Source organism: Trichechus manatus, unplaced genomic scaffold (assembly GCF_000243295.1).
Source record: "Trichechus manatus latirostris isolate Lorelei unplaced genomic scaffold, TriManLat1.0 scaffold00083, whole genome shotgun sequence".
Classification (NCBI taxonomy): Eukaryota; Metazoa; Chordata; class Mammalia; order Sirenia; family Trichechidae; genus Trichechus; species Trichechus manatus.
Genome location: NW_004444019.1, coordinates 2,865,185 through 2,879,886, shown reverse-complemented (window position 1 = coordinate 2,879,886; position 14,702 = coordinate 2,865,185). Strand labels below are relative to the sequence as shown.

Genomic DNA, 14,702 nt, shown 5'->3' with positions numbered 1-14,702 from the left:
AGAGGGTTAATATGTTGTGGGGTTGTTAACCAATGTCATAAAACAACATGTGTACTACTGTTTCATGAGAAACTATTTGTTCTGTAAACCTTCACCTGAAGTACAATAAAATATATATTTAAAAAAAAAGACCCTGAGTTCTCCTGAATAAAGAATTCTACTTAAAAAATATATATATATAAAATCACTATAATTTGCAACTCCGTGCAAAATATATATAACAAAACATAACACAGGGTAGTTTTAAAATTGCTGTCAAGCAAAACTTGGGTCAAGTGTTTAGTGGATGTTTTATATATTTTCTTACTGTTGTGGTAAGGAATAAGGAATAAAAGCAGGACTAAGGAATAAAAGCAGAATTTGTATTTTTATTTCGTTTTAATGTGGTAAACTATACATAACATAAAAGTTACCATTTTAACCATTTTAAACATGCAATTCAGTGGTGTGAAGTACATTCACATTGTTGTTTAACCATTACTATTATCTATTTCCAGAACTTTTTATCATTCCAAACAGAAACTCTATTCCCATTTAACAGTGAATTCCTGTGACCCCTCTTTCAAACCCCTGGTAAGCTTGATTTTACTTTCTGTCTCTATGAATTTGCTTATTCTAGATACCTCATATAAATATAATAACTCATTATTTGATATTTTGTGTCTAAATTCTTTCACTTAGCATAATGCCTTCAAGGTTCATCCATATTGTAGCATATTCAGAACTTCATTCCTTTTTATGGGCTGTGTGATATTCTATGTATGTATATATCTTGCTGTGTTTATTCATCTGTAGATGGACATTTGTGTGGTTTCCACCTTTTGGTGATTGTGAATAATGCTGCTATGAACATTGGTGTACAAATATCCATTTGAGTCCCAATTTTTTTGAACTATACCCTTGACCCAAGTTTTGCTCGACAGCAACGTTAAAACTATCTTGTATTATGGTTTGATATACGAATGTGTTATATAAATTTTGCACCAAGTTGCAAATTATGGTGATTTTATACCTAGGAGTTGAATTGCTGGATCATAAGTTAAGTCTATTTTTAACTTTTTGAGGAACTGCTAAGCTGTTTTCTAAACTGGCAGCACCGTTTTATCAGTAATGTGCATATGAGGGTTCCAGTTTCTCCACATCCTCACCAACATTTGTTATCTTCTTTTGTTGTTTGTTTGTGTTTTTTGTTTTTTTTTTTAATAATAACCGTTTTACTAGATGTGAAGTGATATATCACTGTGGTTTTGGTTTACATTTCCTTAGTGAATAATGAGATTGAGCATCTTTTCATGTGTTTTCAATAGACCATTTGTATATCTTTGTTGGAGACGTTTACTCAAAGTATTTGACCATTTAAAAAAATGGTTTTTTGTTTTGTTTTATGTTTTATTCTGTTTAGTTGTAAGTATTCTGTATAGAATCTGGGTATTAATCCCTTATCAGATATAGGATTTGCAAATATGTTCTCCCATTCTGTGGGTTATCTTTTCATTCTCTTTAATAGTGTGCTTTAATGAACAAAGTTTTTAATTTTGACAGATCCCAAGTAACCTATTTTTTTTCTATTATGAATATGCTTTTGGTGTCTTCTCTAAGAATCCAAAGTCGTGAAGCTTCTGTCCTATGTTTTCTTCTTAGTTTTATTATTATTATTTTAGTTTTGCTCTTAGATTTAGGTCTTTTGGCCATTTTTAGTTGATTTTTGTATAAGGTGTAAGCTAAGGGTACAGGATCATTATCTTGTATGTGGATATCCAGTTTTCCCAGTACCATTTGTTAAATGGTTTTTCCCATTGTATAGTCTTGGCATCCTTGCCAAAAATCAATTGACTATATTTGTGAGGGTTTATTTCTGGGATTTCTATTCTATTCCACTGGTTTATATGCCTGTCTTTACTCCATTACAACACTGTTTTTATTACAGTAAATTTGTAGTAAGTGTTTAAATTTAGAGTATGAGTTCTCAAACTTTGTTCTTTTTTATTTTCAATATTGTTTTGGTAATTCAGCATCCCTTGAAATTAAATATGAATTTTGTGATGGAATTTTCTATTTCTGTGAAAATTGACATTAGAATTTTGATAGATATTGCATTTAATCTGTATATTACTTTGGATAGTTTTGTCATCTTAACAATATTAAGTCTTCAAATCCATGTACATGAGACATCTTTCAATTTACTTAGGTCTTCTTTAATTTTGGTTAACAGTGTTTTGTAGTTTTCAATGTACAAGTCTTCCACCCCCTTTGCTAAATTTATTTCTAGATATTTTTATTTTTTTAATTTTTATTTTATTTTGATGCTTATGTAAATTTAAATGTTTTCTTAATTTCCTTTCAGGTTTGCTCATTGTTGATGTATAGAAATACAACTGATATTTCTGTGTTAATTTTTTAACCCTTTAACTTTGCTGAATTTGTTTATTAGTTCTACAAGTGTATTCTTTAATTTTTCCTACATATAAGATCAGGTTACCTGAGAAAACGTATAATTTTACTTCTTCGTTTTTGTCTTGACATCTTTAATTTATTTTTATTGCCTTATTGCTCTGGCTAGAACTTCCAGTACTATGGTGAATAGAAGTGGTGAAAGTGGCATCCTTGTCTTGTTCCTCATCTTATTGGAAAAGCTTTCCATCTTTCACCATTGAGTATGATGTTAGCAGTGGGTTTTTCACGTATGACCTTTATAATGTTAAAGACGTTCTCTTTTTTCCTAATTTATTGTGTGTTTTTATTATGAAAGGGAATTATATATTATCAACTTTTTTTCTGAATCAATTGAGATAATCTTTTTTTTTTTCTTTTATTCTATTGATGAGGTGTATTGATTTTTGTAGGCTGAACCATCCTTGCATTCCAGGGATAAATCCTAATTGGTCATGTTGTTTAATCCTTTTATTATGCTACTGAATTCAATTCACTATTAATTTATGAAGGACATTTGCATCTATATTCGTAAGCAATCTTGGCCAATAGTTTTTGTTTTGTATTTTTTTTCCCCTTTTCATGTTTTTGGCTTTTTTATCAAGGTAATGTTGGCCTCATAAAATGAGGTAGGTAGTGTTCTCTCCTCTTCCCTTTTTTGAAAGAATTTGAGAAGGCTTGGCTTTGATTCTGGTTTAAATATATGGTGGAATTCACCACTGAAGCTAACCAGTTGCTCCTTGGCTTCTCTTTGTTGGGATGTTTTTAATTATTCATTCAATCTCCTTGCTTGTTATAGTCTGTTCCAATTTTCTATTTCTTCTTGAGTCAATTTTGGTAGTATTTGTGTTTCTAGGAATGTATTTCTTCTAGGTTGTCCAATTTCTTGGCATACAACTGTTCATAATATTCTATTAAATCCTTTTTATTTCTGTAAAGTCAGTAGTGTGCTCCCACTTTCATTTCTGATTTTAATAATCTGAATATTTCTTTCTCTCTTTTTTTAGTCAATCTAGCTATAAGTTTGTCAATTTTGTTATCTTTTAAAAGAACCACCTTTTGGTTTTTTGGATTGTCTCTATCGTTTTCCTATAGTCTATTTTATTTATCTCTGTGCTGAAAATGTGAATAAAAATTAGCCTGTGTGAATAATCTCAATGGAAGGAAAACAAAAATAGTTTAATTATTACAATTCAACATGAGACATTTTAAATTACTATATTATATTTATAACAACAAAGCTCTAGCATATTTCATGATAAACTGAAACCAGTTGATGAAGTTGAGAGATTTCACTTTAAAAAATAAAGAAGACTGTATCACCAATTAATTAAAGCAATAGTTCTAAGATATTTTTGGAAAAGGAAGCCAAAGAGATGTTAGAGATAGTAATTATTTCCAAATTAAAATGTGGAAAGAAAAATTCATCCATAATTTGCATGAATGCATATTTCTTGAGAGTCTCATTAAAAATCTTCTTAAAAGAAAATTGGGCTATCTTTTTTTCTTTTTTTTTTTTTTTATGTATTTCAAGCCCAAATTATATGTATCTAGTTCTCAAATTGTCTGAAAAATATCCATTTATTCAAAGTCATGTAATAGTCATTATAATAACAAAACATATACTTATTTTTGCACTTAAAAGATGACAGGATTTGTCAAAGCCAGTAATAAGCATCACTTTCTAAGCTTTCTAATAGGAAATATTGAACATTTTGTACAAAAGTAAAAGAATAAAAACAAAGACACTACAATATGATTAAAATATGTGGTATGCTGAAGCTTGCTTCTTTAACTCTTAAAATAAGCTTTTATATGTACACCTACTCCTCACTTATTGACTCTCTCATTAGACAACATTTCGCATTTATGACAATAGTAAAAAATCTACTATCTGACTATATCATAAATTAACAACGTATGTCTGGCGGTAATGAATGCCAAGTTGCGAGGTGAGAGTAATGCTGGCTGTGATTATGAAGTTTGTGTGTCGGCTTGGCTGGGCTATGATTCTCAGGGGCTTGGCAGTTATGTGATGATGTAATTATCCTACATTTTGTGATCTGATGTAGTCACTCTCTATTTTTACATAGCGCCTATTTTGGCATAACTACTTGGTCTTTGGAAACTTACCATGTCAATAAGTGAGGAGTGAGTGTATATATCATTATGGAGTCCCTGGGTGATACTAATGGTTAACACATTCAACTGTTAACTGAAAGGTTGGAGGTTCAAGTTCACTCAGAGGAACCTAGGAAGAAAAGCACGGTGATCTACTTCTGAAAATTCAGCCACTGAAAAACCTATGGAGCACAGTTCTACTCTGAAACACATAGGGTCTCCAGGAGTTGGAATCAACTCCACAGCAACTGATGAACTGTGTGGTGAATGTATAATTATATATAATAAGTATCTCTATCTCTACCAGCTATATCTGTATGATTACAGAGAAATGCTTTCTGCTTAAAACTAATAATGAAAACTTCTACTTAATCTTACAAATGTACAAAAAAATTAATAAATGAAAATATTAAGAGCCTACAGTTTTACAGAGCATAAAATAGTTTGAATGACACTTTAAAATATCTGTATATTGTTTCATTTGTTGTATTTATTTTACTTTTTGAATGATAAAGTGAGTATTATAAGGAGGTATTGAAAAATATCTAAAACAGTAAGAAAATATTATGTTATTTAGTACCTGTTTCTATCACTGCTATGAAAAAGCCTAGCTTACTTTCTCACTTTTAGAGATGTTCATATTCCTTAGGGCCATTATGTGGGAAATGAATTCTGTACTTGTGGTTTGAAAACCTTCCAACACACTAATTTACATATGTCCTGGAGCTGCAAATATCCCATGCCTGCATGCCTCAATCAAAGTGGAAATTTTTATCCTCTTCACTCTCCAGCACAATCAAGCTTAGTTTAGTGAAGATGAGAATTGCATACATATAATGTGAAAATGGTGTGTATAGTTGGGATAATTATCTTTATATCATGCTTGTACAGGTCAAATTGCATATTTAATAAACATGTTAATATTGGGGCTTTCTCCATTGCCATCTCTCATGTGAGGGTAAAGTTAATAACTATTGGCCACTGTTGTTAGTATAGTGTCATGTTAATGTCAACTAGACCATCTAATAATTTTCTGATATACAAAGAAAACTGAATATGGAAATTCATATATTAAGAGGATTATTCAATGTACATGATCTAAAGATTGCCTTAAGAAAATTTTCAGGTTCTCTTCATGATATATTTCAAAAAAATGTATTTCTGATTTAATTAGTTTACCACTGATTTTTTAGCTACGGTTGTGAAGTCTGGACAGGGAGTCAGGAGACTTGAGTTCTAATTCCGGTTTTGCCATCAACTAGTTACAGTAGTTTAAGCAATTAACTTAACCTCCAGGGGCTCAGCTTCCTCAGTATAAAATGAGATAAGTTGTATGCATTAGTGGTTTTCATTGAGTGCTTTGAGATGTATGGGGAGGTTAATGGTGTCCTTTGGGGCTGTTGGGGAGGGACAGTGACTGTGACAGCTAAATGGGCAGGGTTCTGGGCTTCCTTTCCTAGCTTAAATCAAAGTGGATCTGCCTTATGCTGCTTTATGTATTTACACACTCTGGGGAAATGTGTTTGTATAAGGCTTTCTTGTTTAAAATTAACAAACAAAAAAATTTAAACCACCAGACCAAATGATCTAATATTTAAGGAAGCTTCCAGCAATAAATTATACAAAATTCTATGGGCTTTCGAATGTACTACAAAATTGAGTTTGAGAAGAGGAAATACATGCTATCCTTCTGTGAAATATCTTGGAAATATTTTGGAAATTGTCTGATGGGAAGAAAAAAAAATGTGGTTGTTAGTCCATGTGCATCTGCATTATCATTGTCATTTGACTTTCAGACCAAAAAGTAATTGACCCAAACATGTAAACTATTTTTATCAGAATTGCATTCATATTCTGACATCGTTATGTTTGTGATAGTCTCAAAAAATTGTATTTTCTGTATTCTGAAGTATTATATGTATCCTGGGGATAAAGTTTGGGTTATAGATTATATCTCCAATTGTCAAATTGAATCAATTTGGAAAGCAGTATTCAAGATACAGAAATGTGCTTGAATGGTACACATCGATGGAAGATGAGTTATTTTCCCATGGATGCTATATTATTAATAAGGAATTAAGTCCTGGTACTTACAGCTTAAACCTCTTTATTCTAGTTTTTAACTTTTTTTTTCTTTCTCTCCTTTCCTCTCTCTCTTGCTTTCTTTCTCTTCCTTTTTCCTTTGTTTCTTTCTTTCCTTTCTCTCTCTCTTTGATTTTAAACTACTGAGGGGATTGTTTAGAAAGTACCACAAATGATGCATAAGCCATGCTTCAAGTGAACTAGGAACGAAGGAATGGCTTGGTTATAGAGCCCCTAGATCAAAAATAGCATAGTGGACAAACAACTGAGGTTATTTTGACTAGTATCATTTGAAATTGTTAGCAGGTTTACTAGAATATAGAAAATGAAGCTAATGGAAATTTTCTCTAAATGTTAGATTGTTCGCTTAGAAAATTACGCACTAAAATACTAATTTGCTCTTCCTGTCACTAAGTAAAAAAACAATGACTAAGTTTCTTACAGATTTATATTTCCTTTGAAAATCTTTTACAAGGCCAGTATAGCTTGACTTATATACTATAAATATCTATGTCTACCGTGTGAATTTTTATACACTTCAAGTATTTATATTACATTTTCCCAAGTTAAAGAAAATATGTTTTTCTAGAATAGTTATGCCTGAAAGTATCACTCATTTTAATATATATTTTCATTGCCTTGTTTCTAAATATGTTCAATCAAATTCAGCATTTATAACTTTTCACAGAAATTGTTTTTAAATATTCCATTAACTTTCTGTCAGAATAATGCATACCATTTCACTTTAGATTTAAAGCACCAAGATAAATCATTTTCTACAGCTGAAAGAAATCATATTAACATAATTTTTTAAAAATAAAAATCACTGTATCTATGTCTAATCCTGAGTATCTTTATGTCTAGTATTTGACAACCTTTGTATGGTCAGCTCTACAAATCATTATAGATTAAAATAAATACTTAAAAATAACATTTAAAGAAAACAGACAATAAGTCAATAGTCAGGGCCCTTTATTGCAATGACTGAATCCCTTTTGGATGTTACGTCAAATGTTTTTCATTTTATTAAAGAAAAAATATTCCCATCTTTTCTTCCATCTTAGAATAGTATGAGTAATGAATCAGAAAAAGACCACAATTTGAATTTTTTATTTTTATTCTTTCACTGTAAATCTATATTTCCAGGAATCTGAAAGTAAGTTTCACAATTAAATAATTGTGATAAATTTTTTGGCTATGACTGACTCAAATATAATGACACCAATGCATAACCACTTTTCATATCACCAATCCAACTTTTTCTTTCATTTAAATTTTAAATACTTGTTTATAAATTTGGTTTAAGTTGATTGTAATGGAAGAGTTATTTAAAGTAATCAGATTTGTTTCTTGTTAGAAAAATGAGATTATTAAATATCTAGAAATTATAAACCAATTATTCTTCATAGCTTTATTATTGCTGATTAATATAGTAATTATTATTTATTATTACTGATTAATATAATATTAAATGCCTAAAAAAAAAAAAGAAGCCAAAACAATTGATGAAAACCTTGCAAATATCACAATCGTTGAAAAAGTTAACATTATAGGGGGCAAAACGCGTAAGATAATTGCCGCTAAAATCCAGCAAACCGTGAGTATTATTAATGAGTACTCTGAGGGGAGAAGTTAGCATAACATGTGTCAGGAATGCAAACCTGATGTTGACAATATGGTGGCTTTCATCCCTCTGCCTTTCAACTGCTTTCACAGCGTAGAAACCCAACTGGCCCTTTTAGTCCTAAGAAGGATACTGAGTGGAACTCTTTATACACTTGAATTCTTAAACCTAAATGCACATGTATAGAGCATGCATTTATTGATCCTCTGGTTAAGACTTTGCTTGGCTGTTATGTTTGAAACAAAGGTGCTATCCCACTCTAGCTGAAGTGTAGACTCCTTTTGAAATCTGTTTTGAATACTAGCCTCAGCCTTTACATTATTTTTCCTATTATTTTTTTCCTTTTCATTTCCTATTATTCTTTTTCATTTATTTACCTAATATGCATTAAGCATCTTCTGGGTGCCAGGCTTGCTCAAGATGCTGGATGTCTTAAAGTCACTGCTCATCTACCTATTTATAACTACGTAGACTTCTTAACTCTATTCACAAGGGGAAAAGGAGGTTGGCATCATCTAGTCTATCTCTCTGCCTAATAGAAATATAAGAGCCATCTGTAATTTACACTTTCTAGCAGCCACATCATGGGACAAAGATGTGGCAGTCTTCTTCTGTAAAGATTACAGCCTTGGAAACCCTATGGGCCAGTTTTACTCTGTCATTACTCTACTCATTATGAGTCAGCATCAACTCAGCAGCAACATGTTTAATTATTTGTCAGTAACATCACAAATCCATCAGGTTTATTTTGTTTTAGTTATATTTTTTAACTTGTTAGCTAGCTTCTGTATTGCATGTTTAGTTTTACTCACATCACTAACCATCAATATACTATTTGGCTCTTAAGATATTTAAGAAGACCTCATTGTGAACTTAATACTTAAATAAGTTGTAATATTGCATGTGAATTTTATATACATACTGCAAAATTGTATTGAAATGGATATTCAATAAAACTATGCACACAATTTTTAGACTGTTGTAAAAGTCAATTCTTGGAAGATTTTACACTCTATTTAAAAAAAAAGGCATGAATTGACAAAGAGATCAAAATATATAGATTATAGGTTGAAGAGTAAGAAATAACCTAAAGGTTGTATAATTTTCATATTCCTTTAGAGCTATCAATGTGTCTGCCTGCCTGGTTGGGAAGGAACGTTTTGTGAGCAAGAATCCAATGAGTGCAAAATGAATCCTTGCAAGAACAATTCTACCTGTACTGACCTTTACAATAATTATCAGTGAGTAACACATTTCCACTTTTCTTTACGAAATTACTTGACGTGCACAATGTCCTTGGAATGTATCCAGGTGTTATTTTCATTTTACATCCATTTAATTAAAATAACTATCCAGAGTTGAAGAGCCATATACTGACAAGACAGTGTGACATTCGCTTGAAATTTGCAAATACTGAAGTCCAAGTGTCAAATAAATAAGGAAATAAACACATTTTAAACTGGAAAGGCAATTTGCGGTTGTGACACATAATAAAAATTTACTTCTTCAAAATATGCTTTTGCCATTTCAGCATTGTTTTGGACCATCCCATGCAGAATAAGAGGTGCCACAATATGACAAGGAAGGAATGGATCTACTATTGAGTTGAAACTTTTAATTTATTATCTAGATATTATTATGAGTTTGGATAATTTTAGTCAAGTTACTGATAAATTTAATGACATAATTAATTTCTATTTTTTGTAATCCCATTGTATTAATTAGCTTTTGTATGAGAAGAGAGTAGAAAATCTAAATAGAAAGTCTAAGTAGCTATTGCTGTTCTTTCAAACATTTAATAACCAGATATATATTAAAGATAGTCCCCAACTTATGATGGGGTTCCTTTTCAACAACTCCAACGTAAGTCGGTTCTGATGTAAGTTGAACATGTCATTTTTTTTTTTTTTTTTTTTAGTTTTATTATTGCCTTTTATTATCAGTGTCTTTTTAAATCTGACCTGTATTTGTCTTTTTAAATCTGACCTTTATTTGTCTTTGGGGGTAGGAAACATTATATATAAACTTACAAATATATTTTAACATTGTATATAGTACATATTACTAACAATAAGATGTACAAAAAAAAAAAAGAACACATAAGGTAGTAAGTGCAGCGCAGTTCAACTTAAATACGCCGTAAGTCGGGGACTACCTGAAATTAATGCTTTTTATTCCTTGACTTGTTCAATATATACTAGACCTCACAAATAGATGCAAAATCAGGTGTATTGTAACTGTAATGCCTTGCTTCTTGCCACAGAGTCAGGTTAATAGTAAAACAAATATGCTTAGATGATTATTCTCCAGGGATAAATCAAAATGACTTTAGAGTGTCCACCAAAGTAACTCATACACTTTCTTTTGCCTTGTGATTATAGTTGAGAATTCTGGATCATCTCAAGCAGGTAGAGATATTCTTGGTAAACAACAAGTGTTTCTCACTTTTGGTGACTGAAGTGGGCTATAATATCCACATTGGCCAACAGTAGGCAGTTTATTAAGTAGCTGGCAATAGTTGAATTTGATATCTTGATGGCAGGAAGAAAAAATATGAATAATTTGGGTAATATAGAAAAATTCAAAATGCCAGTGGTTGATATTAGTTTAAATATACAAAAATATAAAAATTCAGGGCTTTTTTATGTGATGTTATCAATTATTAAAGTGTATATATCATCATAAATTAGTATGAACAGCCTCTCCATCTATGTAGTGGATAAGTAACTTTCTATGAGCTATGTGAGGAAAAAAAAAAAACTTAGTAGTTATCAATGGTTATTTCATTTTCGTTAAATAAATCTATTTATTATAGTCCACAAGTATGTACTATTATATTTTCCAGTTTTTTTTTTCCACCGAGATGCTGATATATAATTTTTATCTTTGTCTCTTTTTTAACTCTTACAAATAATTTGTGTATGCTTGTGTGTATGGGCACCTGCACTGTCAATGTCCTCCAACCAAACGCCATACACCTGGGGTTAAACAGCTTGGGTTTATTAACTCAGCGAAGGAGGATGCATACCATGTAGAACCACAGGACGTCTTAGCAAAAGGATTTTATAAAGGATTTAGTATAGGTTTGAGTTTGTGTTAGGTAATTTTGGGTAGGATTTAACCAAGTGAAGCTTTGCTCTGGATTAGGTATTATCAGGATGTGGGGATAATTCTATGGTTGGGTAACTTAAAAAAAGTCTTATCTAGAAGGATGGAAGATTTGACAGAGGCAAAAACCAAACTAAAGAAGCAGCAGTCACTCATACCAGTCAGGACAAGGGAATATTTGGTCATTCTTTTGGTTTTGCCTATGCTTTTGCTGTGTTCCTATATAATTATGGAGTAGCCTTGTTTTTGTTATGATCCATAATTTTTCTCAGAATGACTTTGTCTAATATTGATATTAATGTTTTGTTAAAATTGTCAGTTGCAATGTTTAACAGGAGAACACCAAGATCTAGCTGTGAGTGTTTCCTCCCCCCAGCACACCAAAACCTAGTTGATTATATCTGACCATCTACTAGATGTTAGGAGATGCTTTTCTCTTTCTCAAGATGCAGTCTCATGTGTATGTGTGAATATATAGAAATACATATGTATATATATGAATGTATATATGTGTGAATGCATATATACTATGTATGTATGCCATATATATACATATGCATGTAAACCACTTATGTTTGTTCACTCATTTGTCCAAAATATGTTATTCTTATAAGATACATCAAATTAGAGTACTCAAATATTGATTTATTAATTATCCAACACGATATTACTTATTTAAATAAAAATATTACTATTCGATGCAAAGATTTTAAAAATCTAAAACAAAACAAAATCTATCAGACTCAATTAAAGTCACTTTATTTCAGTATTAGTGAATCATAATAATGTTATGGTCACCCTGAAAAATCAGGTGCAACCCCTACCCAAAGTTTGGTTCAGATGTCAAGACTAACGACACCACACACACACAAAGAGGGTATGAAAAATTTTATTACTTACACAATTGAGGTCTCTAGGAAGAGCAGGGCAGTCCTCTCAAGCAGGTGCAAAATGACTTCAGAGAGCAAAGAAAAGAGAATGACCTATGGAAAAATTATTATTGGAAAGTTTTGGCATTATTTCATCAAGTATTCTCTCTACCCTTTTCTCTCTTCCTTCCCCTTCTAGAACTTCCACTGTGTGTATGTTAATTCTCTTGATGGTGTCCAACAGGTTTCTAAGGCTCTCTTCATATTTCTTTTTTTCCTGATCTCAGAATGGATAATCACAACTGAACTCTCTTAATACTGACTGGCTCATTCTTCTGCCAACTTAAATCTGCTATTGAACTCTCCTAGTAAATTTTTCATTTCAGTTCTTATACTTTTGACTTTAGAATTTTTAATTTTTTTGTAATTTCTATATCTTTACTGATATCCTCTATTTGACAATACTTCGTTCTCATACATTGTTTTTAAATTAGTTAGATATGGTTCCCTTCATCATTTGAATATATTTATTATACCTGATTTAATATCTTTGTAGAGTAAGCCCAGTATCTGGGCTCTATCAGGAACAGCTTTTATTGACTTATTTTATTTCTATTTATGGACCATACTTTTCTCTCTTCACATATCTCGTATTTTTAAATGAAAACTTGTCATTTTATATAATTGTGGCAACATTGCAAATAAGATCCCTCAATGTTATTGTTTGTTGTTGTTGCCATTGCTGTTTCTTGTTTAATGATTTTGCTGCTTTAGTTTTGTGAAGTATTTGTTCTTGGTCATGCATGCCCTTTGAAGTGTCTGCTCACTAGCTTAGTAGTCAGCCAGTAGTCAATTTCTTAAATGCTTTGGACAAATAAATCTCCCAGCCTTTAGTGCATGACTCTGTGTACATGTTGAGGCACGCCTTCAAACCTCTTTTGAGTTTACCTGTTGGTTAACCTTCACTTCTTGTTTGTGCAAAGCCTCAAAATGAGTAAGAGATCAGAGATTAGGACATTCTCACATCTTTCTTAGACATGAGCTCAGCCCTGCACACGTGTTGCCTTCTAATTTCCCAGGATATGCCTGACCTTTCCAAAATCCTCTATGGACATCTCATTCTCCAGCTTTTACTTTTAAGTACTCTGGTCATTCTCAAGTTAGTCCCAGCTGGAAAGACCACCTCAAGGAAGGTACAGTGTTAAACACTTGCCACTGAGTTTTTTCAATAAATTTCTAGAGAATAGGGCTGTTCTACTAGAAGGAGCTTTGAGTTAGGTCAGATAAAGTCAACCCCTTACAATGGAGCTATTCAGAGAGCTGCAAGACCAGTAATGTAGTGAAAATTTCCCTGGGATGGGGCTTTTGAGTACACTCCAAACCCATTCTGTCCCCGCCAGTGTCTTCCAGGCTACTTGTTTCATAGCTGCAGAAGTTGAAATGTTGTTGGTTCTCAAGGCTACCTTGGATCTTAGAAAACAAAAATGGGAATAGGGCAAGTTAAAAAAAATATAGCTGGCTGTTCTTATGAGACTCAACCATTTTTCTGAATAAACACTCTTCTGATTGTTACAAGCCTTTATTAATTTCCAGAGTTTTAAAAAAGTTAATTTTTCAATTTTTCCAGTTCCTGGATGGTACAAACAGTAAAGTGCTCAACTAGTAGCTGAAAAGTTGGCAGTTCAAACCCATCCAGAGGTATCTTAGAAGGCAGGCCTGGCTGTTTGCTTCTGAAAGGTCACAGCTTTGAAAGCCCTATGGAGTTCTACTCTGCATGCATGGGTTTGCCATGAGTCAGAATCGACTCAACAACAACAGACAACAGCAACAACAACAACAATTAATTTTATGGAGGAACAGATTTTCAGAGGCCTTTTCTCTACCATTAAGGTAGTGATTCTACCAAGTTGTATTTTATGTTACTCATAGTATATATAGAGAAAAAAACAGAGTCAGGGTGCCTGTATCAAAATTTGGTTCTGTCTCTAAATATTGGTGCGAACTGATATAAACAAGTCTACCTTACATTTCTATGTTTCAAATTTTCTTATACAGAAAGTGAAAGTAATAATAACAAAACCTCATAGGATTATGGTAATAATTAAATGAAATTCTTTCTAAGAGCATTTATCTCAGTTCCTGATGTATCCTTAGCCCTACATATCATTAGTTATTATTATTCCCAAACTTTATCTTATTTTGAAAAATATATGTATGGATAAGACTAGAATATCATCTTATAAATGATGATTTGTTGAAATTATATGTATATGTGTGTGTGTATATTTAAAAAAAGTACATATATTGCCGTGGAGTTGATTCTGACCCATAGCAACCATATAGCACAGAGTAGAACTGCCCATAGGGTTTCCAAAGAGTGGCTGGCTGGTGGATTTGAACTGCTGACCTTTTGGTTAGCAGCCAAGCTCTTAACCACTGTGCCACCAGGGCTTCTTATATATATACAT

At 31.8% G+C, this 14,702-nt stretch overlaps 1 protein-coding gene across 1 annotated transcript in view; it reads left to right on the top strand.

The window, feature by feature from the left end:
• EYS (eyes shut homolog) overlaps positions 1-14,702 on the top strand; it is a 1,981,143-nt gene that overhangs the window by 652,877 nt on the left and 1,313,564 nt on the right. Inside the window, 1 exon segment of the mRNA XM_012556965.2 lies at positions 9,377-9,498. Within this exon segment, the coding sequence (XP_012412419.2) occupies positions 9,377-9,498 (122 nt within the window).